At 39.5% G+C, this 23,886-nt stretch overlaps 1 protein-coding gene across 2 annotated transcripts in view; it reads right to left on the bottom strand.

The window, feature by feature from the left end:
• Window positions 1-23,886, bottom strand: part of LOC121382807 (probable ATP-dependent RNA helicase DDX49) — a 61,661-nt gene that overhangs the window by 17,674 nt on the left and 20,101 nt on the right. The window contains exons 5-12 of one of the 2 annotated variants that reach the window (XM_041512437.1): window positions 23,312-23,490; window positions 21,007-21,147; window positions 20,602-20,754; window positions 19,951-20,048; window positions 16,805-16,879; window positions 10,728-10,816; window positions 7,022-7,093; window positions 5,765-5,914 (exon numbers count right to left, since the gene is read on the bottom strand). In XM_041512437.1, coding sequence (XP_041368371.1) covers window positions 5,801-5,914; window positions 7,022-7,093; window positions 10,728-10,816; window positions 16,805-16,879; window positions 19,951-20,048; window positions 20,602-20,754; window positions 21,007-21,147; window positions 23,312-23,490 — 921 coding nt within the window. In that variant the 3' untranslated portion in view covers window positions 5,765-5,800. Of the gene's footprint in view, window positions 1-3,369; window positions 5,915-7,021; window positions 7,094-10,727; window positions 10,817-16,804; window positions 16,880-19,950; window positions 20,049-20,601; window positions 20,755-21,006; window positions 21,148-23,311; window positions 23,491-23,886 lie in introns of those variants that run through there. The other variant, XM_041512430.1, reaches the window with a different exon arrangement.

The raw sequence follows: 23,886 nt of genomic DNA, 5'->3' as shown, positions 1-23,886 counted from the left end.
CTAACCATCTTCCGGTGGAGTATTCCACACCCACCCAGCACCCCCCCGTCGTGCCCTCCAGTCTCGGTGCCCCCATCCTTAGGGGCACCCATCGTATTGGGGACTTCGGTGTGGCCGAAACCGGGGAAGGCTCCGGGGGGGGGGGGGGGGGGGCAGTCCCCCGGACAAACCTAACAACTCTTACGGCCAAAACCGCCTACGCCTACCGCCCTAACCATCTTCCGGTGGAGTATCCCCCACCCACCCAGCCAACCCAACCGTCGTGCCCTCCAGTCTCGGTGCCCCCATAAAAAATTAGGCCCAAGGGCCAACGATTCTACCAGAAAAAAAAAAAAAAAAAATTATAATAAAAAAATAAATAATAATAAACAGTATTTAAACAGGGAAAGTTAAGGGTCTGGTGAGTCTGGCAGTGTAAAAACGTATCCTGGCGATTCCAAGTCTGACAACAGGGCTTGAACTTAATAATTTTTCACTGATTGCAATTTTGAGGCTGCTTACGTAAATTTTGTAAAAAAGTTAATTTTACCGTAAATAAATATAACTAAAAGGTTATTTTGCTGTATTTAGTCACATTTCAAACGCTCAAAATTACAAGGACCAATAAAAATCAAAATACATTTTTTTTATAGGCTACTAGTAAAGCTAAATTTATGTAACGTTTCTGTAACAACCGCCCCCACCCACCCCACCCCACCGCGACGTGATTTTACCAACATTATAATCAATGTAATAATAATAATAATAATACACAATTATTATTACTACTACTACCATTATTATTATTATTAGCCTACTACTACCTTTTTGGGGTGGAGGGGCGGTGTTTTATCTGGAGGAGTTTTGGCTATAAAAATGCAAGATTAACGTGCGTGCACACACGCACAAACTTGTCCCTGCATGTAGAACTGGATTCATCTGGGTTTAGTAATAATTAGCCAACCTTTGGACGACAAAACATGCAACAGTACACTTTTTTTTTTAACGCTATACATTAAAACCAAAATACCACTTTGCGAACCAGTCAAAATAATTTGCACATGCACCTAATAATAATAATAAATGGTGAGTTCATGTTCTGACTGTTTATTATTTTATTTCAGCGTATTCGCGGTTATTTTCGTCATGAAATAATATATTTTTTTATTATTTGCCATGTATATAGCCGGCCCTCATTTGCCAAGTCTCTATACATGGCGATCGTTTATATAAAATCCACAAATACATTATACGGTTGTCGTATATATAGCCTCATCACTACGAGTCTGTTTTTCCGTATTTTTATGACTTTTTACAAGAAAACTTCCAAATTTTAAAAATGAAGCGTGTCGTGGAATTCCCTCGATCGTAATTCAATTAAAATGTTTTGAATCATACAGTAACTGTTTTGTATTCCAAATGAATGTAATTTTGATTTATAATGCATATTTAGAGAAACAAGGGCCCACTAAATCCGTGATTGAGCTCCTTTAAAACCTAATTTTCAACCCATGGCATCCATACATTTTAACACGCATCTTTTTCACGTCTGCACATGAACATGGGCGTACATAGGATTTTGAAAAGGGGGGTTCCAATACATAGGATTTTGAAAAGGGGGGTTCCAAAATAGATTGCAGAGATATTGGGCATATATTTCTATGTTGAGTAAATATAATGTCAGATATATTAAATTATAAAAAAAGCGATTTCAGGGGGGAGGGGGGAGATTCGGTCGAACCCATCGACCCCCCCACCCACCCCCCATGATGAACCATTTGATGTGCCAAACCATAATATATTCCCACATTTTCATTATTTTTTTTTTTTTTACACTAAAACCTAATTGTACATACATACACGTACCTGTCTGATATAAAACGTTGCACAACACCCTGTCAAGAAAAATTAAGCTTTGTGTCTGTGGGTTGACCTGACACCATGTACTAAGTAGGGCATAAAACAAAATCATGCAATTCAGATGGAAATGTTTTTATTCTTTTTTAATAAGGTACTGTACATTTCAGGCTCGTAAGGAACTGAGAAGAGAGGGAAAAACAGTTACCTTCTTATAATACTGTGTGTATGTATATATACATCCATCTATATACATACTTATTACCCATATGGGCCCAAATATACCGGGTAATATTTTTTCGATTTCTGCACTGTGTGCAGATTGCTTCTACAGCCACTGATTGGCTGGCTTAAAAATCACGAAGTTTGGTTAGTTGCTTGCCATGGCCGGAACTTCACTTTCATTCGTATACGGTCTCACTACACAGATGTCATCTGCCATTGAAACCCATGTTAAATTGCCCAACTTCAAACGAAGATTGCCGATAGAATGGGTTCTCGTTGGCACTAACAACATACACCATTGCAAACATACATTATATAAGCATTTATTTTCACTTCAAAATTGAGAACATTTCCGTCTCAGTTGTTTTCTATATGACCGCATCTGGTTGTAGTACCGGTCCGAACAGGTGGTTCATTAACCGATTCACTCCGGCTGTCACTTGCGCTATATACCCATGTCCCAAAAGGTCGATGCACAATATTACAAAATAACATGGGCAAAATACAGCCAGAAGGCTTTACCATTAAACATACATATTGTTTTAATTCTTAACCATTTCCAAGAAGTGAATATGTGAACCATAACGTGTGTCACAATTAGGAACTATAGTGGACCTTGATCAATCAACTCTCACCCGGAAGTGATCTGTGTAGTGAGACCTAATGTTTCCATTCACGAGTCTGATTACACATACATTATACCATCTACAAAGATTTACAAAAAAACAAATGGATTCATTTGTTTCGTAAACATGAAATGGTACATTTTCACAAACAGCGGCTTTAGTAATACAATGTATATAAAAATAATTTACATTAAACCTCAGTTAAAACTGACAATGGATAATAAAGAGAATAACCAACTCGCTACAAGGAGTTACGAATTATCTGTCCCTCGTGAATGAATGTTGTAAAACCCTTGCCAAAGGCTCGGGGTTTACAACATTCGTTCACTCGGGACAGATAATTCATAATTTCTTGTAGCTCGTTAGTTATTCTCTAAATATATCTATATATATGAAGATGTAAATAATTCTTGACATGGAGTATAATGATTAAAAATAAATAAATCACTTTTTTTTGCAATGTTCCTTTCATTCGTTTGCCTTAATGAAATGTATTTCTTTGGAGTCTAAAAGTAGATTAAACGGACATTCCTGAGTTTGCTGCATTGTAAGATGTTTCCGACTAATAAAATATTTCTACGATTAAACTTACATATTGAATATATTTTCTTGTTTAAAATATCAGTGTCTGTATATTTAATGTGTTTCTGGTCGTTTTAATAAAAAAATATTTTAAGAAATAAAATGAAATTTAATCTAGTACAAATATTAGAACGATCAGAAACAAGTTTGATATACAGTCACTAATATTTTATGTAGAAATATATATTTGAGTAAAGTCAGGAATGTCCCTTTAACATTTTGTTCTTGATTAGCAAATAGTTTGTATATTGAAAATATCTTAAAATGGTCAGCCACCGCACAACAATGAATGTGTTTGGAAGCATGCAGGTGTCCGTGTTCTGTATGCACAATTGGTTTCTCTTTCTCGAAGATGAATGGACTACCCAATATACAATTGACCACATTGTGTACATTTCAAAACACAAATTATAGTTGTTGATGAGCAAGTCATATTGCTCTTCACAGTAAATTCCTTATCTTGTCTTGTAACTTATCATTATCGACATAGGTTCTTTTTTATTTGCAGACCCTTTTAAAACCATTTTAGGGGACAATGTTTGTCTTGAACCTGACAGTGTTTTCATGAGCTTTACCTTTAAAATAAATGAAGGCTGTTGCATGACAGAAATATTTAAGAGACTATAGATATATTGATAAATACTCAATGGCTTTGTATTAAATTGAAAGTCTGTGAAAGTTTAATTAAAACTAATCAAAATCCACATGATATTCACAATGCAATAAAATGTTTTATTATCACAGCAGTGGACAATGTACTGCTTTTTATAGACTTAGAACTTCATTTTATGTCAGTGGACAAAATGTAACATCCGTCACACACAATTATGTTATAATTTTCCTTACACTTTTAGTTTAGAGCTGAATTGTAATTGGTAGTCTTCTATAGCTATGTTACCTTTACTTCAAGGGAAAACATTGATTTGTACAATTTAAGGGTTTCATACAATTTGGAAATGAAGTTAGTTGCTTTTTACCTACATGTGTATGTCCTTTTGAAGTAACATCTGTCATGCACATATTTCTAATTACCCACCAAGCCATAAATATTTCTAAGCACTTTTGTCTGTGGCACCAAATAGACATGAACAATGGCAAGTATCATACACAATACCAATTTACTGCGGGTACTACTCTAGCAATCAGGGCAGCTGGAATGACCTCCAACCTCTCTGAATGTAACGTCTGTCACCGTGGAATTGGCCATTTATAAATGTTGAACCTTCGAGCAAGTGTTCACATGTACCATACTGTGAGTCTTTACATTCTGAATACTGAGCCTTTGTTAGTATCTTTTTTATGTTAGCAGGTTGTCGTTGGATACGAACTGACTGTCCAATATAAAATTGATCAGAGTTCTATATATCTATATATATATATATATATAGTTAAACATCGATCTCTCAAACTGAAGCAATGGTCCTGACAGAATTGCTAATAAAACTAGTAATAACAGCCTTCAAAAACTCAAACCTCAATCTCCCAAACCAAGTGTTTGGTCCTACCATACATGTAGATATTTAATAGATATTGCACTTCCAAAACTCGAAGTGTGTTGATTGATCAAGCCTACGTTGCTGGTAATATTTTAAAGAAGAATGAATTGTCAGCCAAGTGAAGTGCGGGTGTCTCGGATTCAGGTGTTCATTACACAATAATAGATCGCTGACTAAATGGAACGATGGTTATGTGTTTGGCTGTCACTGTTTGTACACGGTACATGGCAGAGGGACTTGTTAATACATTATTATAGACAGTCTGGTTACCACCAAAGAACAGTATTAACACTGTTTGTTTTTGCTCTCAAACGAATGGATCGATTTAAACTAATGTGAATGCTTCTATTGTGAATGTTTTACATATATAAAAGTATATATACAATTGGTGCTATTTGGCATTCAGTATGTTAATTTGTACTTTCAAGTGAGCTCTTTTCTTTTGTTGCTTACATTTAAAATACACACAAAAGGCGCTGAAAGATGCCACCAGCATATACATTAAATCTCCTTTCAACGGGAAATGCGTTTCTAACATGTTTCTTACGATATCAAGCAAAATCATACATCTGCAATGCCGTTTTAGTTTTAATACGATTCATAACGTTAGGGCCATTCAGTTATTGGAGCGACGTTCAGTTACTGGTGTGGCACTGAACACAGAAAATGGATGCATCAAAGAAGTGAATCTTTGGTTACCAAAAGCAGTGCTTCCATATGGATGGTGTAGTTTATGGTAGCTGCAAATATGCTTTGCGAAAAAAACTTACACATGTAAATAACTCTCAATGTAAAACTTTGTCTTCAGTGTCCAATTTTATGAAAGAGGACAGTACAAACCACCATGTTTGATATACCACTCCTATAAGGGCATAAATACAAATGTGTCTTTCCCCTAAAGGAATCCATCCTACTTATGATGTCGAGTGCTATAATTTTATGTCCCGGGTCAACAAACTGAAAATGTATAAAGATCGATTTGTTATACTGAAATATCACCTCAGTCCAATTTTCTAAACCAGGTTAACTTCATTGTCATCTATTTTGCTTCTTTTTTTTCTTTCCTATAAATCGTTCTTTGTATTTTTTATTCTTTGCTTCTTTTTCTTCCTTTGAACGCCTCGATTTCTTTCCTTCTTTGTCTGGGTCCTGAAAAAACCAAACTCAAGAGTTAGAATTTTTTTTTTCATGTACATCATTCTATCAATGTATGGTATAAAGAGAGCGCTGCATATCAAACAAAAGTCAGTAGTTTAAAAAACATAAAACAAAACGGGCCTTTTAATGTCTGGTAGGTGTTAGGTTTCTTACACCCCATCACAAAGGAAAATTGGCTGTTAGTGTCTGTCAAAGGTACATGTGTAGATGAGGACATAGGGTTCAAAGGTCAAAAGCCCCTCTCCTCAAAGCAAATTTTCTTTTTTTAAATATATTTTCAGGAGTAGCATGACCCGAACCCCTTAGTATCTTCTCTCACCACAGTGTAAACCCCACCCTGTACAATTTCCTGCATATGCACCTGTACGCCTGTAGCAAATTCAATTGAAATAATTAAATCATTATCAAACTATATCTAAAACAACAAACACCATTCACACTGAAAAATTACATTAAAAAAGAAAAACACCTACATAAAACGAAAACAATGTGTGTATAAATATCACAGATTAATGTTTACAGAACTTATTTAATAACTTTTACCAGATGCAGGTGAGTGTGCTGTATTCCCTACTCTTGTGGAAAAGTTCCACAAAAATGTTGCAACCCCTGCATTATGGTGATGAACAGCACTCATATGGGGCTTTTGACCCTAGACTAACCCTAGTCCAGTGAACTTGGCAAATATAAGCAGTCGAGAAAAAGGTCTGTATGTTAGTTTTGTGTGTCTCGACTAGTCATTAATAGATGGGTTAGAGGTAAACTTATATTTGTCAAGAAAAACATCACAGTGTATTTTTTTTTCAAATGTCATTGCAAGTAAACATCAAAGTTAAGGTGCTGAATGAAAATGACTGAAAGACTAAGCTTATAGCAAAAACTGACGGGGAAATTGTTTGTATGTGACACAGATTGCCACAACAGCCAAGCACCTTTCACAGTTGGGTTAAAAGGATTGGGATGTAAGGGTGGATAGCAAACAGAAGTCAAAGAAGGAAAGATTGGGAATAAATGAGCAGGAAGTCAAGGCAAAAAAGGAATGGAGGTAATGGAATAAAAAACGAAAAGGAAAAAAATATATCTAATGACAAAACTAACCTTTCCTTCAAGAATGAGTTGCTTTCTTTTGTTAATTGCCTTCTTCTCCCCGAAGTCTTGTTCATCAAGTTTCTGTGAAATAAAAGAGTTATGTGCAGATCATTTCATTATCTACAATTTTTTTTCTTAACATATACCCAAAAAAAATTGGTGTGAAATAAAATAAACACACATAACACCATCAATGCATCTAAACATAACAGGTAGGTAGTACTAAACCAAATAACTTCCGGCTGGGTCAAAGTCCGAGGTGCACCCAACTTTTGATAGAGAAGTGAACACCTGTGATTGGTGATAAATGTGTGTTTGTTGTTAAAAAAAATAGTTTCATCTGGGCAAAAAATGTATGCCATTTTATTTCAAGTAGCCTTGTGCTTGAAACGTAAAAAAAAGTACTCTAATTTTGTGCGGAACTAGAGTAGTCATAGACGCTACCCGAGCAGCGTAACCACAATTTTTTTCTGATTCATATTAAGGGTGAGGGGTGGTAGTATTTCTATTTTATTTATTTTTTATTACCCCAGAAACCAGGTAATGTCAGGGTTGGGGGCCATGAAGTCATTACTTACAGTATAAGTCTATAATATAACTACATATAGGCCTATATGTCAGGGATCTATCCAGACATTCTCTGGTACCCCAAAAGGTCCCCCCCTCCCCAAAAAAACAGGCATTGAAAACTCCCAATTTGTCTTCATTGTTTATTTTGTTTTCCCAATTTCATCTGCTATGGGACCCTGGTGAAAAATCCTGGACAAATCCCTGCATGTACATATGTAAATATGCATGTATAGAGGTTATTCTCAACAAGGGAAGCAAAATTATGTGACGTGAATAACCTCTATTAAAAATAACCAATATACAATACCGTTACATTACAGGTTTCATATGGGCAGATAAAAAAATAAGAGAGAATGTTCAAGTCAAGAAAGAGAGAGAGAAAAAAATAAAATAATAAAATAAAATAAAATAAAGAGTAAAGAAGACAGATTTCCAAACTATAACCATTAACCATTAGTTTCGACGAAAATTTGCCAAGGTCTCCAAACTTCTTCAAATTCACTGAACTGACATTTTTTATACAATATATATTTTTCAATTTGCAGTTTATCTTTTATTATATTTTGAAATGCCTCAACATTTAGTCTGGACTTCTGAATTTTCATTCTATAAATGTAATATTTTACATTAATAATTAGCCAATTAAAAAATCTGTATTTTTGATTTGTAAGTCCAAACAAAACTATATTTTTGTCCAGTGAGATGTGTTCATCTTTGGCTTGTAACCAATATTCAACAACTTTCCAGACTTCAGCAACTTTTGTACAATTATAAAACAATTGTTCCAATGTTTCTGGTTGGAGATAACAAAAATGACAAATATCAGAATCTATATATTTTATTTTATGCAAAAAAGTATTTGTTGCTATAGTTCTGTGTAAAATTTTATACTGGAACCACATTAAAGATGGGTCTTTTAAAACTGAAAATGGTAAACTGTAATAATATCCCCATATTTGTGGAGAAAAAGTACAACCCAATTTACAATATTTTATTTGTGATGTAGGTATTACTTTATTCCTGTTCAATAACTGGTATATTGTTTTACAAATGTACATCCCTTTGCATCTTTCAGAAAAATTCTTAAATTGAAAGGGAAAATTGGATTGTTCAAAGGTACAAATATTTGGCTATCAGTTTCAATATTGCCAATAAACGTTCTGATTGCTCTTATTAAAGTGGCATATTCTAAAAAAAAAAGATTTTATATTGTATCTTGCTTTACAAACTTCATAATCCATAAACTGTCCTTGCTCAGGGGTGGTAGTATTTATATCTGTGGCATTTATATCGACATATAGCCACATATGTTACTATTGTCGTCCATGGGATTTGATTTAGTAGTATACACCTAACAGGAAAAAATCTTACAAGGTTTCTGCCAGAGAGTAAAACGGGTATAGTGTCATACCTGGATTTGTTTACAGATTTTTTTGTTTTTAAGTTAACCTTTTGACAAAATAAATTACTCTTATCATTACTGTATGATTTTCTTAACCCTAACCCTAACCTTAACCCATTTTCTTAACCCTAACCCTAACCGTAACCCATTTTCTTAACCCTAACCCTAACCTTAACCCATTTTCTTTCTGGGGGCCCCCCAGGGTTCATACACTTAAAGGAAGTCAAAATTCAAGGGTTTTTTAAGCACTTTCCAGGTCAACTTTATCAAAATTCCAGGACCTTACCGAGATTCCACAGGTCGTTAAACACGCAAGTGCCAACCATCTTTGTGGGTTTACAATAGATTCATTAACTTGACACACTCCCTGAACTTGCTAAATACCCAGCTGCAAAAAGTGACAAACTTTCTTTTCCAATATCGACGCTGTCGCTTGGATCTTGTGGCCGCTTGATCCACGCATTGCAAGATAAAAAACAACAACAAACATTCACACGTCAACTGAGCCGGTAAACATCGATTGGCCGGACGATTGGCATTTGATTGTGCCGCGGAAATGAAACAAATAATTTAATTACATGTTAAATAAAATAAATAAAGCCTCCGTTTTAGGTGTTTATATTTTATTTGACATCAAATTATCATTTTCAAGGGTTTTCCAGACCGCAAGATGATTTTCAAGGGTATTCAAGCACTGGAATACATTAGTTTATTTTTAAGGGTTTTCCAGGCGCGTACGAACCCTGCCCCCCGTACCTCCTGTTGACTGGTTGCATTCAATTCCATAGTGCCATACCAAAACACTGTCTTGGAACAGCTGTTAATAACAAACTAAAATTATACACGATGGGTGGATGGGGGTGGGTAGGGAAGTGCCAACCTAACTCTTGAGGTTATGCATTGCCACTTCCATCTCAGTTTGTGTTTGTTCTGAGATTCGAACACAGAACCTACCAGTGTTAAACCAGACATGATAATAGTGCTATTGATGTTGAGTAATATTGTGGTATAAAGTTAACAAAGGGCGAGACATAGCCCAGTGGTAAAGCACTCGCTTGATGTGCGGTCGGTTTGAGATCGATCCCCGTCTGTGGGCCCATTAGACTATTTCTTGTTCCAGCCAGTGCACCACAACTGGTATATCAAAGGCTGTGGTATGTACTATCCTGTCTGTGGGAAAGTGTATATAAAAGATCCCTTGCTGTATTAGGAAACGTGTAGCGGGTTTCCTCTGATGACTACTGCCAGAACTACCAAATGTTTGACATCCAATAGCCGATGATTAATTAATCAATGTGCTCTGGTGGTGACATTAAACAAAACAAACGTTAACTTTTTGTTGGAATGAGAAAAATCTCAATCAGTTGAAAGGATCCACCAAGGTGGTTTGATCCTGTGACACAAGCACCTCAAGTGGGCACTCAACTGGCTGAGCTAAATCCCACCCGTCATGATAAAAGCACTATTATTACCCATATGGTTAAAATCATCTTGCTACATATCAAAGTGATACGTCACACTAGAGTGCCAATTGCGACGTAACATCATCGATTGGCAAATTACAGGAACATCAACCAAATGAGTTGAGCGATATAAATTAAGATCGATTATGGGTATTAAATAGGATATTAAACTCGCTACCATTTCGAATCATGTTTATGTCCCTCGTGAAATAATTTTCATTGTCATTTGCATAAACATGATACGAAATGGAAGCTTGTTTAATATCTTATAAATATTTACAATTTCTGCTTCTCGTCTTGCCACGGTGACCTCTGTCAGAATCTCCATAACTTCTTTCTCAACTGTTTTGTACTCTGTTAATTTGGTATCTGAAACAAAAGGAAAGGAAGATTTGTTTTAACACCATGGCACATTTTAAAACTCTGGCTATCTGGTGTGTAACATATGGTTATTTTAACATTTGGTTGAGTGCCAGAGTGCACATATGTGCAAGTATGAGAGAGATAGATGTAAACAGATAGAGAGAATGGAGTGTTTTTTCTTTTATAGATACATTACCTGTCCTCAAACAAGGGCACCTCCCTCCCACACAAGTGGTCTGGTCCGAACATCCCAATAGCCAATGGGATGGCCTAAATTCTTCTACTGCATACTGCTCTCTAGTTCCGGTCACATGACTGTAACTTCCTTCTTTTTCCCTGAGCACATCGCATGGAGAACAAGAAGCGGGGAGGCCCGGGCGGGATGAAATCTTGAGGACAGGTAATGTATCTATAAAAGAGAAAACACTCCAAGTTCTCTCCATTTCTTTCCACATTACCTGTCCTCAAACAAGGGCAGCATTCAACAGATGGTGGTGGGTGCCGAGATCCATAGATGCTTGTGATAACTCCCCAAACCGGAAAGAGGCTGACTAGTGGAAGAATAAGGCCAACCTTGGTAAGCTCTCCTCCTAGGGATGCCCGACACAGACCAATGCAGGTAATGTTCGTAATAACAACCAGAATGGTGGCATCCGTCAGCAGTGGCAGGTGCGGATCCTAGAACAAAGGACCAGGAGGCGGCAGCCACATCTCATGCTGGTTCTGACAGGGTGGGAAGTCATAGCCGCCAGGGATGCAGGTGTTAGGTAACCCTCACGTATTGAAGTGTTAGTAATAACAAGCGACAACCTAATGAGGTGCATCCGTCAGAACATTGAACAGAACAAGACCCCCGAGTGTTTTCTGTCTAGTACACCAAAGAACTGTTAGTTCAATAACGACAACAAATAACCACATGCAGTGCAGGGTAAAGGTTATCGAGACAAAAGTTTCGGCACCAGTGCGTGAACTGTGCAAAAGAAAAGTCTAAGCAATCCTCACCTGTCGATTCGATGAACATCTCGGTATGCAGCCCAGAATCCGACAGACATCAACGGCAACGAGGACGGCTTGTATTCAACAGAGTCTGTGCAACAACAACCGGACCCAGATGATGGAACCCCTCAACGTCTTCTGTGGAGATATCCCTCAGATAAAAGTTGGCGAAGATGGAGTCCGTAGCCCAGAAACAACCAGTGATAATGTGCTGAATGGGTGTGTTGCAGTGCTGAGGGACATCGTGGCAGCCAAGGCACGGAGTTCATGCGGATTAGTAACAGATGGAGCAGGTAAACCCTCCTTCTGATAGGCGGTCAGGATAGAAGACCGGATCCAGATGTCCACCGTGTTCTTGGTAATATCCCTCAACCGACTCTGGTTACAGGAGAGGAAAAGTCTCTTGTGATGTTGTCGAAAAGATCTGGTCCTCTCGATGTACTGGTGCAGGGCTCTGACAGGACACAACGCCAAGTCCTCAACGTCCGCTGGACCAACGATAGAGGAGAGGGCCCGCACAACATACAAACGAGGTGCTTGGTCTGGTAACTGATTCTTTGCAACAAAGTTCATGAGTAACCCCAAGTTGACTACACGACGATCTCAGTGAAAACGTACTAAGTCCACATTAAGAGCATGGAGTGAAAACACTGTCTTCCGCGTCAAGTCTTGCAGGGAAGAGGATTCGATCGGCTCATAAGGTGCGGTTGATAACGCTCGTAACACCAGATTCAGGTCCCATCTTGCTGGCCGAAACTGGTGTACTTGATCCTCAAGACAAAACCCTTTGATCATCTTATGGATCTCAGGAATACCCGATAACTTCGTTCCAGTAGCGACATCACGAACAGTAGCGATGACCGAAACGTACCCAGCGATGGTAGACCCCTTCAATCGTAAAGCGGTCCGCAGATACAGCAAAAAATCAGCGAGACGAGGTATCTGGATCGTCTGAGGTTTGAGTTTTTGCCGGTGAAAGCAAAGCCATCTGACGTTGTAAGCCGCAGTAGTAGATGATCTGTGCACTTTCAAAATGGCAGCCGTGGACTGCAAAGAAAAGCCTTTCTTCCTCAAACTCTTGGAGATAAAGTCCACGCGTGCAGTTGGAACAACTGCGGACGTGGATGGTATAGTCTTGACGTGGGATGCAGCAACAGATGATCCCAGTCTGGCAGTGGTAAATTATGTGGATCGGCAAGACATATTAGATCTGGATACCACATCATGGATGACCACATCGGAGCAATGAGCAACAGGCGACAATGGTACAGCTGAAACCTCTGAAGCACCCTTGGAAGGAGGATTGGTGGAGGAAAAGCGTACGCGTCCATCTGTTCCCAGCTGATGGCCAAGGCGTCTGTTCCCTCAGCTGATGGTTGAATCGTGTGGCGAAGAGATCGATGTTTGGTGTCCAAAGTCTGTCGCACACCCATCGAAACGCTTCGGGATGGAGCATCCATATTCTGTCGACTGTGGAGATGACGGCCGAGACAGCGTGTCGGCTAGTACATTGGAAACCTCTGGAATATGGCGAGACCGAAGTTGCAGTGGAATCTCGTCGACCAGCTTGTAGAGACGATAAGTCAACTGCAGCAGACTGCTGGAGTGGGTTCCGCCCTGACGGTTGATATAAGCCGCCACGGTGGTACTGTCTGTGGCCACCATGAGAGAGGCCCCTGTCAACATCTGTCGCCAATGAAGGATAGCGTAGTAGACTGCCAACAACTCTAGCAGGTTGATGTGGAGTCCGAGTTCGCCGGGAGACCACAGCCCTGAAGTAGTCTGGTTGCTGAGATGGCTCCCCAACCTTCCAGTGACGCGTCGACGAACAGGTGATGAGTGGCTAGGAAGGACCACATAGAGACACCATCTAAGACGTTCCATCAGAGCTGCCACCACTGCAGGCTGGAGCGTAGATTGTCCGGGAGTGAGATGATCAAGTCCGGATTGTTGAAACGAACAAATGGGTTGAGAAACATCTGCAAGCGCTGCAACTGGAGACAACCTCTGAGTGTCAAATCCTGGGTGGAAGTGAGGAGACTGCCAACCGTGGAAGGTCATTGGAGCGGTGAGGGCTATGGCAATCATGGTCTGGATCTTCTCCCAACGGTCTAAAGGGACTTGAACAAGGCCCAGGTCAGGTCGAAGCCAAGCGCCTATGAACTGTAGAGACTGCGTGGGAGCCAGTCGAGATTTCCCGATGTTGATAATCTAACCCAGATGCTTGAGAAAGTCCATGATGAAGGCAACATGTGCAGTAAGCCCTGTCTTGCTCTGGCACTTCATCAGGCAATCGTTGAGGTACGGGTAAAAGGATATACCTCTGCGATGCAGGAAGCGGGACATCAGTCGTGATTCTGGTGAACAGACATAGCACCATGGATATCCCAAAGGGCATGACTGTCCATTCGTAATACCAACCCTGTAGTACGAACTGGAGGTAGCGATGACAATCGGCATGCATCGGAATGTGAAGGTAGACGTCCTTGAGATCTAGCGAGGCAAGCCAATCCCCCGGTTTGATGACGGCAAGGACATCTCGCAACGTTAACATCTTGAAGGATGGAGGAGGAAGCAGGTAGTGGTCGTTGAAAAACGCCAAGTTGTGGATCATTCGCAGCTCCGGTGAATTTTTCTTCGGCATGAGGAAGATGTCCGAGTAAAACCCGGGTGTTAGGCGTGCTTCCGAAATGCTTCGAAACGGCTCCCTTCTCCACCAGTTTGTTGACGGACTCCTGTAGGACCTTGACTTGTGATATGGAATGCCGCGGTTCTCGAGGTGGTCAATGGAGGGATGGAAGACAATTGCAGATGATACCCTGTCTTCAAGATCGACGTGACAAATGGATCTTGGCAAAGTGTCTCCCAGTTTCGCCAATAACAGCGAAGTCGACTTCCAACCATGGATATTTCGACCGGTATGTTGCACACCGGAAGCGTCAAAACCCGAGTCGTTGTTCTGGTTCAAAATCAGGGGCGGCCGTAGGTCGAGACAATCTGAGCAGTCCAAGATTGGTTGGCTGGCATCAACGTCAGCCAGGCTTCCTCTGGGTCCGAGCGGGAGGACCGGATGGTCGTCTGTCCGGAAACCGTCGAGAAGGTAGACCTCGAAAGGAACCTCTCCAGCACTTAGATGGTGGTTGTGCAGTGAACGTAGACTTTCGCTTCGTGAATTCCAACGTCGAAATAGGTTGTAAAGCTTTGACAGTTGCTGTCGACTGTTGGTCTTTATCTTTGGCCATAACCACGTCAGAAACCTTGCCTGCAAACAGCTTTGTTGCGGACCACGGTTGAGCTAACAGCTCCTTCTTATGCTGGAAATCCAAGGTTGACTTTTTCAGATAAGCCTGGCGACGGTACTGCATCAACATCGATGACATAGAGGTAACCAAAGACATCAGGAAAGCCAGCATCTGTGCCAATTGTTAAAACAGCGCGTAGCACCGTGCAAGGAAAACATCCAAGTAAGACAACACAAACAAGCAACGTCTCTGGGCAGTATCCATGGCTTGGACCTGTTTGTCATGTCATGGCATGTCAAACACCGGATACATACGGTGATTCCAAGATGGGAAGGCGACAAAGGACACTGTCGGATATGAGTGTACCGGCTGCCAAGGAACGGATAACCACATCTCCCGGAAGGACATTAGTCGCTATCATCGGTGTCGGTCCCTTTTTGGACAGCGTTGGTGGATGTGGCAAGGACGGCAACATGTCATAGACGGCCGCCAAGCAATCCCTCATAGTCATATGGTCAGTAGAATCAGGCTCATCAATGATAGAAACCGCTGTAGGCGCTGCATCCCCAAAGTCTCGGAGCACTCGAGCACAGGCCAATCGATCTGCCGGAATGGTGAACCGGACCATCCACCGCCAAGAACCCTCGGAGGCCCTGGAAGTCACATCAATCGAAGGTCGGCGCTGACGATCCATGGAACCTGTAGGGAGCCGTGCAGGTCGTGGGGAACAGCTACGGTCCCGGCTCCGATGCGCCGAAGATCGGTGAGCCTTGGAGTCTGTGAAACGTCTATCTGCATGAGCCGGCTTCTTAGAGGGCTGCATAGAGACCGCAGGCCTGTCATCCGAAGTCTTAGGTATCAGTGGAGCTGAAGACGCCGCACCCCCTGAAGAGGGGACTGGAACCGGACCTGACCCCGAAACCGCCGGTCTGGGTTAGGTCGCCATTGACGCCATTGTTTCTTTCAGCATGGTCGGTAGAAAGTTTGTTTGTTTTGTTTAACAACACCACTAGAGCATATTGATTTATTAATCATCAGCTATTGGATGTCAAACATTTGGTAATTTTGTCATTTTAGTCTTAGACAGGAAACCCACTACCTTTTTCCATTAGTAGCAAGGGATCTTTTATATGCACCATCCCACAGACAGGATGGCACATACCACGGCCTTTGATATACCAGTCGTGGTGCACCGGATGGAGAGATATGGGACAGTAAGTATTACAGGTTGGGATGAGAAGTCTACGTGTGCCTGTGTTTATAAAACTATAAAATTTAGAGACGAGATTTTTAAAGCCCTACAATATTGTAAAAACATCGAAGGGTATGGCATGCGATGGGTTTACAATATCGTAGTGCTAAGATAGTTTAGATAATATGTAGCCAGACTCATGACTTTAACAAAATCTTCAGACTTTCATGTATCTATATTGAGTCTTTGGCTTGCTGTTGCTAAAACAAACCAAGAGAGACCTCCCTATACCCTTGCTATTGGCAAAATTATTTTAAACATATGATGAAGGTCAGAGATTTTAATTATTGGGGAGTCATTGAATTACATTTAGACTGAAAAAAGGGGACTGCTACTGGCAAAAAAATCCTACTGAGAATGACTCAGGAATATGTAACATTATGGAACATTTCCTGCCAGCAACACACAGAGTTAAAGCCTAGAAATTTAAGCTTTATTGAAGCTGAGAGTTAAGTTTCATCAGCACAGGGTCTAGTTTTTTAACAGATATGAGGCAGTACTCACTGATAAATTCTTCGATGGCGTGAACAAGCTTGATATCAAACTGCGTTACCAAGGTGATGGCCAAGCCTCCCCGTCCTGTTAAAAATAAAGTTAAAGTTTATTTTGTATAACAATACCACTTGTGTACACTGATTTATTAATCGTCAGCTATTGGATGTCAAATATTTGGTAATTTTGACTTATAGTCTTAGAAAGGAAACATTTTGTTCCATTAGTAGCCAGGTATCTTTTATAATATGCACCATCCCACATACCAAGGCCTTTGATATACCAGTCATGGTGCACTGACTGTAACGAGAAATAGCCCAATGGGCCCACTGATGGAGATCGATCCCAGACTGACCACACATCAGCAGGGCTCAAACTTAAGAATTTATCAAGAAAAATGGCTGTGTTGGTCGACTTTGTGGAAATGTCTATCCCTCATTTTGCCCATCAGTAGACCTATTTGATACTGACAAATTGTACAAGCTGCCTCATCTTTTATGCACTGTTAATTAAAACACAGTTCAATTAAAACAGAGATATTGTCGGTCTGACATTCATGGGTATTCATTTTGCTGAACCAATCAAAGTTTTAATATTATTTTAAGAAGTCTGAAAAACAATAAAGATTTTTTTAAGTGATCCCCTACTGTGGGATAACATTTTTCTGTTCTATTTATTTCCATCTTCATCGAATGAATAATGGCAGATAATCGCAATGATTTTTGTAAAGGCGGTGTATATATTATTTGGCACTGAAGATAAATTACTTTTATAAGCGGTGATATCCCTCCAAAAATGTAAAGTTTCTGATATTTTATAAAGAATTGATGAATACACGAGAGACAGTAACTACAAATTATCAGTTACAAACAATTAAATCTGCAACTGAGGATACATGTAACATATCAGACAAGATTTAGTGGACACAAAATACAGAATGACTGTTTTGATCACGTGATAAATTTGGTTCCAAATAAGTGGTTTTTCAGTCGGAGATTGCTGAAATGATAAAAATTAAATGTTTTCATTGCTAAAATAAAATCTAACTTTTATTGTGTGTATCAAACACACAAATGGAAACTGGTATGGGACACAACAGAGGCTGTTAAAAATAGTGTTAAATTATGTTATGGTAAGTGTCAGTTGCGATTTCATACATAACACAGCTTGTTTCCTTTGATGTTCAGTGTTCAGACTGATCAATGTTTTTCAGTGTGAGAAAAGTGTGCATTTTGAAATAGTGGAGCTGGGTGCTGTAAATTATAGTAGGATGTTGAAAAATAAAGAGGGGCACAGAAAAACAATTGGCTGCCGAACGTGAAAAGGGGCGGCACAACACGAAAGCAAGAAGGCAAAATGCAGTGAGAACGACAATATAGGATACGTTCATGACTCGTTCCATCAAGTGGTACTAACTAAACAACCATTAACTTGGACCAAAACGCCCGAGTTAAATACGGGCAGATAATGTTCATACACGTTTATACATTTGGCCGTTGGTGAGGAGCTTTACTGATGGTAGTATTTTTTATCTGGTGGCACAAAAGTGCCATCGGTGACACTCCCAACCGACAGCAGTTTATATCTCACCTACGGCAATTGCATCAGATAGCACTAAACCAAATAACTTCCGGCTGGGTCAAAGTTCGAGGTGCACCAAACTTTTGATAGAGAAGTTAAAATCCTGTGATTGGTTATAAATGTGAGTGTGTTGCTTGTAAAAAAAAATTAGTTTCATCTGTGCTAAAAATGTATGCAATTTTGTTTCATCTAGTACCACTGTCAGGTAGCCTTGTGCTTGGAACATGTATTGGGTACCTGTAAAATAAAGTACTCAACTTTTGTGCGAAACTAGGGGTGTTGTAAAAAATTCTGGTTATACCGAAAATGAGCCATGAAAGGTACAATTTTCTACAGTTAATACTTTCAGGTAGAGGTTGTAGTACTGATATTTATGGGTCATAGTTTGGTTGATATATTGCATATAGTGTTTCTAAACACAAACGTTAACATGGTTGCCTATGGGATTTTATTTGGTATAGTCTTACAATCAGGCAAGTGCTTTACCACTAAGTAACATTAAATTATGTCTATTTGGTGTATAAGATATGGATATTTTAACACTTTGGCAAAATAAAAAGAGAGGTAGCCTGTTGCCACTACAAAGGCTACTCCTACTGATAAAGCAGCAAGGGAACTTTTATATGCACCTTACCACAAAGGGGTGGGACGTAGCCCAGTGGTAAAGCAGCAAGGGAACTTTTATATGCACCTTACCACAAAGGGGTGGGACGTAGCCCAGTGGTAAAGCAGCAAGGGAACTTTTATATGCACCCTACCACAGAGAGGGGTGGGAAGTAGCCCAGTGGTAAAGCAGCAAGGGAACTTTTATATGCACCCTACCACAGAGAGGGGTGGGATGTAGCCCAGTGGTAAAGCAGCAAGGGAACTTTTATATGCACCCTACTACAGAGAGGGGTGGGACGTAGCCCAGTGGTAAAGCAGCAAGGGAACTTTTATATGCACCCTACTACAGAGAGGGGTGGGACGTAGCCCAGTGGTAAAGCAGCAAGGGAACTTTTATATGCACCCTACCACATAGAGGGGTGGGACGTAGCCCAGTGGTAAAGCAGCAAGGGAACTTTTATATGCACCCTACCACACAGAGGGGTGGGACGTAGCCCAGTGGTAAAGCAGCAAGGGAACTTTTATATGCACCCTACCACAGAGAGGGTGGGACGTAGCCCAGTGGTAAAGCAGCAAGGGAACTTTTATATGCACCCTACCACAGAGAGGGTGGGACGTAGCCCAGTGGTAAAGCAGCAAGGGAACTTTTATATGCACCCTACCACAGAGAGGGTGGGACGTAGCCCAGTGGTAAAGCACTCGCTTTATGTGTGGTCGGTCTGGGATCAACCCCTGTTGGTGAGCTCATTCGGCTGTTTCTAATGGAAAATGTAGGTTTCCTCTCTAAGAATATATGTCAAAATCAATGAGCTCTAGCTTTACCACAGAGAAGAGTACATACCACAGCTTTTGATATACCAGTCGTGGGACATTGGTTGGATTGAAATAAAACTCCTAAGTCTACAGAGGGTGATAGATCCCGCGACCCACTGAGCCTCAGGCGATTCCTCTAAAATGAAGGCACAACTCACCCGCACGGGCTGTTCTCCCAACTCGGTGGACATAATCCTTCTGACGATTCGGCACATTGTGGTTGATGATGAAGTCCACAGTCAGAATATCTAAACCTCTGTCAATAATAAAATACATATCTTAAAGCCACTGATCTCAAGAGATATGTATCTTCTCTGTTTTGTACAGAATGCATTTCAAGCTATAACACCAGGATGATCAGAAACATACTGAAATGGCTAAAACTGATTAATCAATAAAAAAAGATGTAAGTATTGTTTAAGTTAATGGTAGACAAATTCTAATAGCAAAAATATTTTACACTGCCTGAACACTATGGTCATCTGCCATATTCTCAAAACTCATGGAAATCTCATGATAAAGTTTGTTTTGTCAACGACACCACTAAAGCACATTGATTAATTAATCGTCGGCTATTGGATGTCAAACATTTGGTAATTCTTACTCATAGTCAACAGAAGGAACCTGCTACATTTTTCTTAATGCAGCATGAGATCTTTTATATGCACTTTCCCACAGATGTACCAGTTGTGACACACTGGCTAGAATGAAAAATAGCCCGACCTAGATTGACCATGCCTCAAGCGAGAGTTTTACCACTGGGCTACGTCCCGCCCCTGGACGTCTCATGAATTCACAGAATTATTTACCTGCTAGCTACATCTGTGGCTATGAGGATCTGGACTTGGTTTGACTTGAATTTTGCAAGTGCTGCGAGTCGCTGTTTTTGTGGAATCATCGAGTGAAGAACGACAGTGGGAAAACCCAGCTCATGACAGATCATGCCAATTATTTGGGTATATCTGTAACAAACAAAAAAATTAACTATCTCGTAACAAAAATATGAGAAGAGACCTGAAAATAGCTGACTCTAGTTTCAAAAGTATGTACCTTTTCTGTTTTGAGAACAATTAATTTTGAACTACTACAAACATCAAAATAACCAGAAACACATTTTATTTGTCAAAATTTAAACACCATGGAATATTCACATCACATGAATAATGCCTGAAAAAGTGAACTACCTCTTACAGGCATATAAAGTGAGTTCTTACTTGCAAGTGCTGGTGAAAATGATGATGGATCCCTTGTTGTTCTCCGTTGTACATTTCTGTAGGATGTGGATTAAGTAAGCATCCTTCAGGTCAGCCGGCATCAAGACATATGTCTGTGTGAGTTCATCAACAGTGGCAACACTGAAACAAATACAAATTTATCAACACTGAAACAAATACAAGTTCATCAACACTGAAACAAATACAAGTTCATCAATACTGAAACAAATACAAGTTCATCAACACTGAAACAAATACAAGTGCATCAACACTGAAACAAATACAAGTTGATCAACAGTGGCAACACTGAAACAAATAAGTTCATAAACAGTGAAACAAATACAAGTTCATCAATACTGAAACAAATACAAGTTCATCAACACTGAAACAAATACAAGTTCATCAACAGTGGCAACACTGAAACAAATACAAGTTCATCAACTGTGGCAACACTGAAACAAATAAGTTCATCAACAGTGAAACAAATACAAGTTCATCAATACTGAAACAAATACAAGTTCATCAACACTGAAACAAATACAAGTTCATCAACAGTGGCAACACTGAAACAAATACAAGTTCATCAACTGTGGCAACACTGAAACAAATACAAGTTCATCAACAGTGGTAACACTGAAACAAATACACATTCACCAACAGTGAAACAATTACAAGTTCACGAACACTGGAACAAATACAACTTCATCAATACTGAAACAAATACAAGTTCATCAATGGTGGCAACACTGAAATCAATACAAGTTCATCAATGGTGGCAACACTGAAATAAATACAAGTTCATCAACACTGAAACAAATACAAGTTCATCAACACTTAAACAAATGCAAGTTCATCAACACTGGAATTCAAGTTCATCAACACTGAAACAAATGCAAGTTTATCAACAGTGGCAAGACTGAACAAGAACAAGTTCATCAACGGTGGCAAAACTGATAATGCAGGGCTGAAACTTAAAGATGGCACTAACAGGAATTGTCGTTGTTGAGATATAAATTGCCATAGGTAGAGATCATCAACAATGACAAAATGTATACCCCTGGTGTACATTATCTGTCAGAAAAATAACTTTTCAGTCATGTTTATTAGCTGCAAATATCACTTTAAAAAAACGTTTGCATTAGGCAGGCTCAAAATTGCTGTTGATAGGCCGTTTCACCCATGGCAACTCTTTACAAAATTGATGTGGGATACAAATTCTTAAGTTTGAGCCCCGATAACTTCCAAACTGCACAATCTGATTACTAATAATCAGCTTCCCAAGAAGATATTACTTTCCAGATTATTTTTGAAAGTATTTCAGATGTGTTCACAATTCTTAAGTCTTCCACATTGCTGTTATACTAGTTAAAAAAATTCTGAGACTGATTTCTACATTTTAGCATTTGCTTCCAGATTAAAATTTCTCATTCTGCAAACTTAACTTTCAGCCTTGTCCAAGGTGTATCCTGGTCCATCCCAGAACATAAAGGAAAGACGTTTAAAGCATGTTCAGGGGTGGGAATTGGTAAACTGTAAAAATGAGGAAATCTAGAGGTCTCGGAAATTCTTGAAATCCTAGGTTAAAATATATGCCATCTGACACATTTTGGAGGAAAGGATGATTAAAATGCAAGGAAACACAATGTTCCATGAGAGGAAAACAGCTGATCTGAGGAGAATTCCCACCCCTGATGATATACCGTATACGCAAATATTTTCGCGGCTAAAATAATTCATTTTATATTTTCGCGACTGTGTCCCCCGATAATAAAATCAAAATTACCCATATTTCATTTGCCAAACTAATTTCAATGACGATTTCACGCACACACTTGGACATGTTACCATGCTGTCAGCGAGACGTCAATGTTGTATGTATGTCTGATAAGACATGTTATCGATGGAACACGCACATGTGATACAGAAAATTGAAAAATGCTAATATCAGAAGAAATAACTTTTAATTATTGATGGTACCCACAAACTTCAATACAAGGTTACAAAGAAAACAAACAAAACTGAGATTACGCAACAACAGACTTACACCCAACTGTGTGTCACTTCGATGAAATCCACGTGACCATGCAGGTTTACAGAACCACGTGACCTTGTGGATAATTTGGCGGTAAAGATAAAGTGCATACAAAATTTGGTATAAATTTAACAGGTACCTCTGACTGCTTGTCTTTTGTATCCATGAAAATTATACCAAATCGGAAATAAGTTCGTGGTACTGTCAACGTGCTCGCGATATATTTTATTTGCGAAAAAAAAATTGTATACGGTATTTAAAGCAATGCCTCACCTGGACTGCTGCTGCCAGAAGAAGGGTTTGTTGGTGGACACCTCCTGCAGCTGCTGTATGGTGTCGGTCATGGTGGCACTGAACAGCAGGGTCTGGCGTTTTGTCGGGATCACCTTGAAGATCTCCTCAAGTTGGGAACCAAAGTTGTCTTCCAGCAAGCGGTCAGCTTCGTCCAACACCTGCAAATTGGAATACCAGTTACAGAGCAGTGTGACCAAAATGGGATCAATACCTGGCTGATAAAAATATGTTGTGCTGTTTTCCACAAAACATTAGATCAAATAATGCTTTACAGTGATTTAAAAAGTTAGTTTGCTTTGTTTAATGACATCACTAGAGCAGATTGATTAATTAATCATCAGGGCTCACACTGTATATAACCAAATTAGCGCATTGCTAATTTGGTTATTAAGTGACTACAACATTTAATCTTGGGTAATAAAATAGTCTTTAAATTAACAATTTTTTTATAATTTTCTAGGATATACAGTCAAACCTGTCTTAAGCGGTCATACGAGGGAGTAGAAAAAAGTAACTGCTTAAGACAAGTTGCCGCTGATTACAAGTTGCCACAT

Source organism: Gigantopelta aegis, chromosome 2, assembly GCF_016097555.1.
Source record: "Gigantopelta aegis isolate Gae_Host chromosome 2, Gae_host_genome, whole genome shotgun sequence".
Taxonomy (NCBI): Eukaryota; Metazoa; Mollusca; class Gastropoda; order Neomphalida; family Peltospiridae; genus Gigantopelta; species Gigantopelta aegis.
This window is presented reverse-complemented; position numbering and strand designations above follow the sequence as displayed.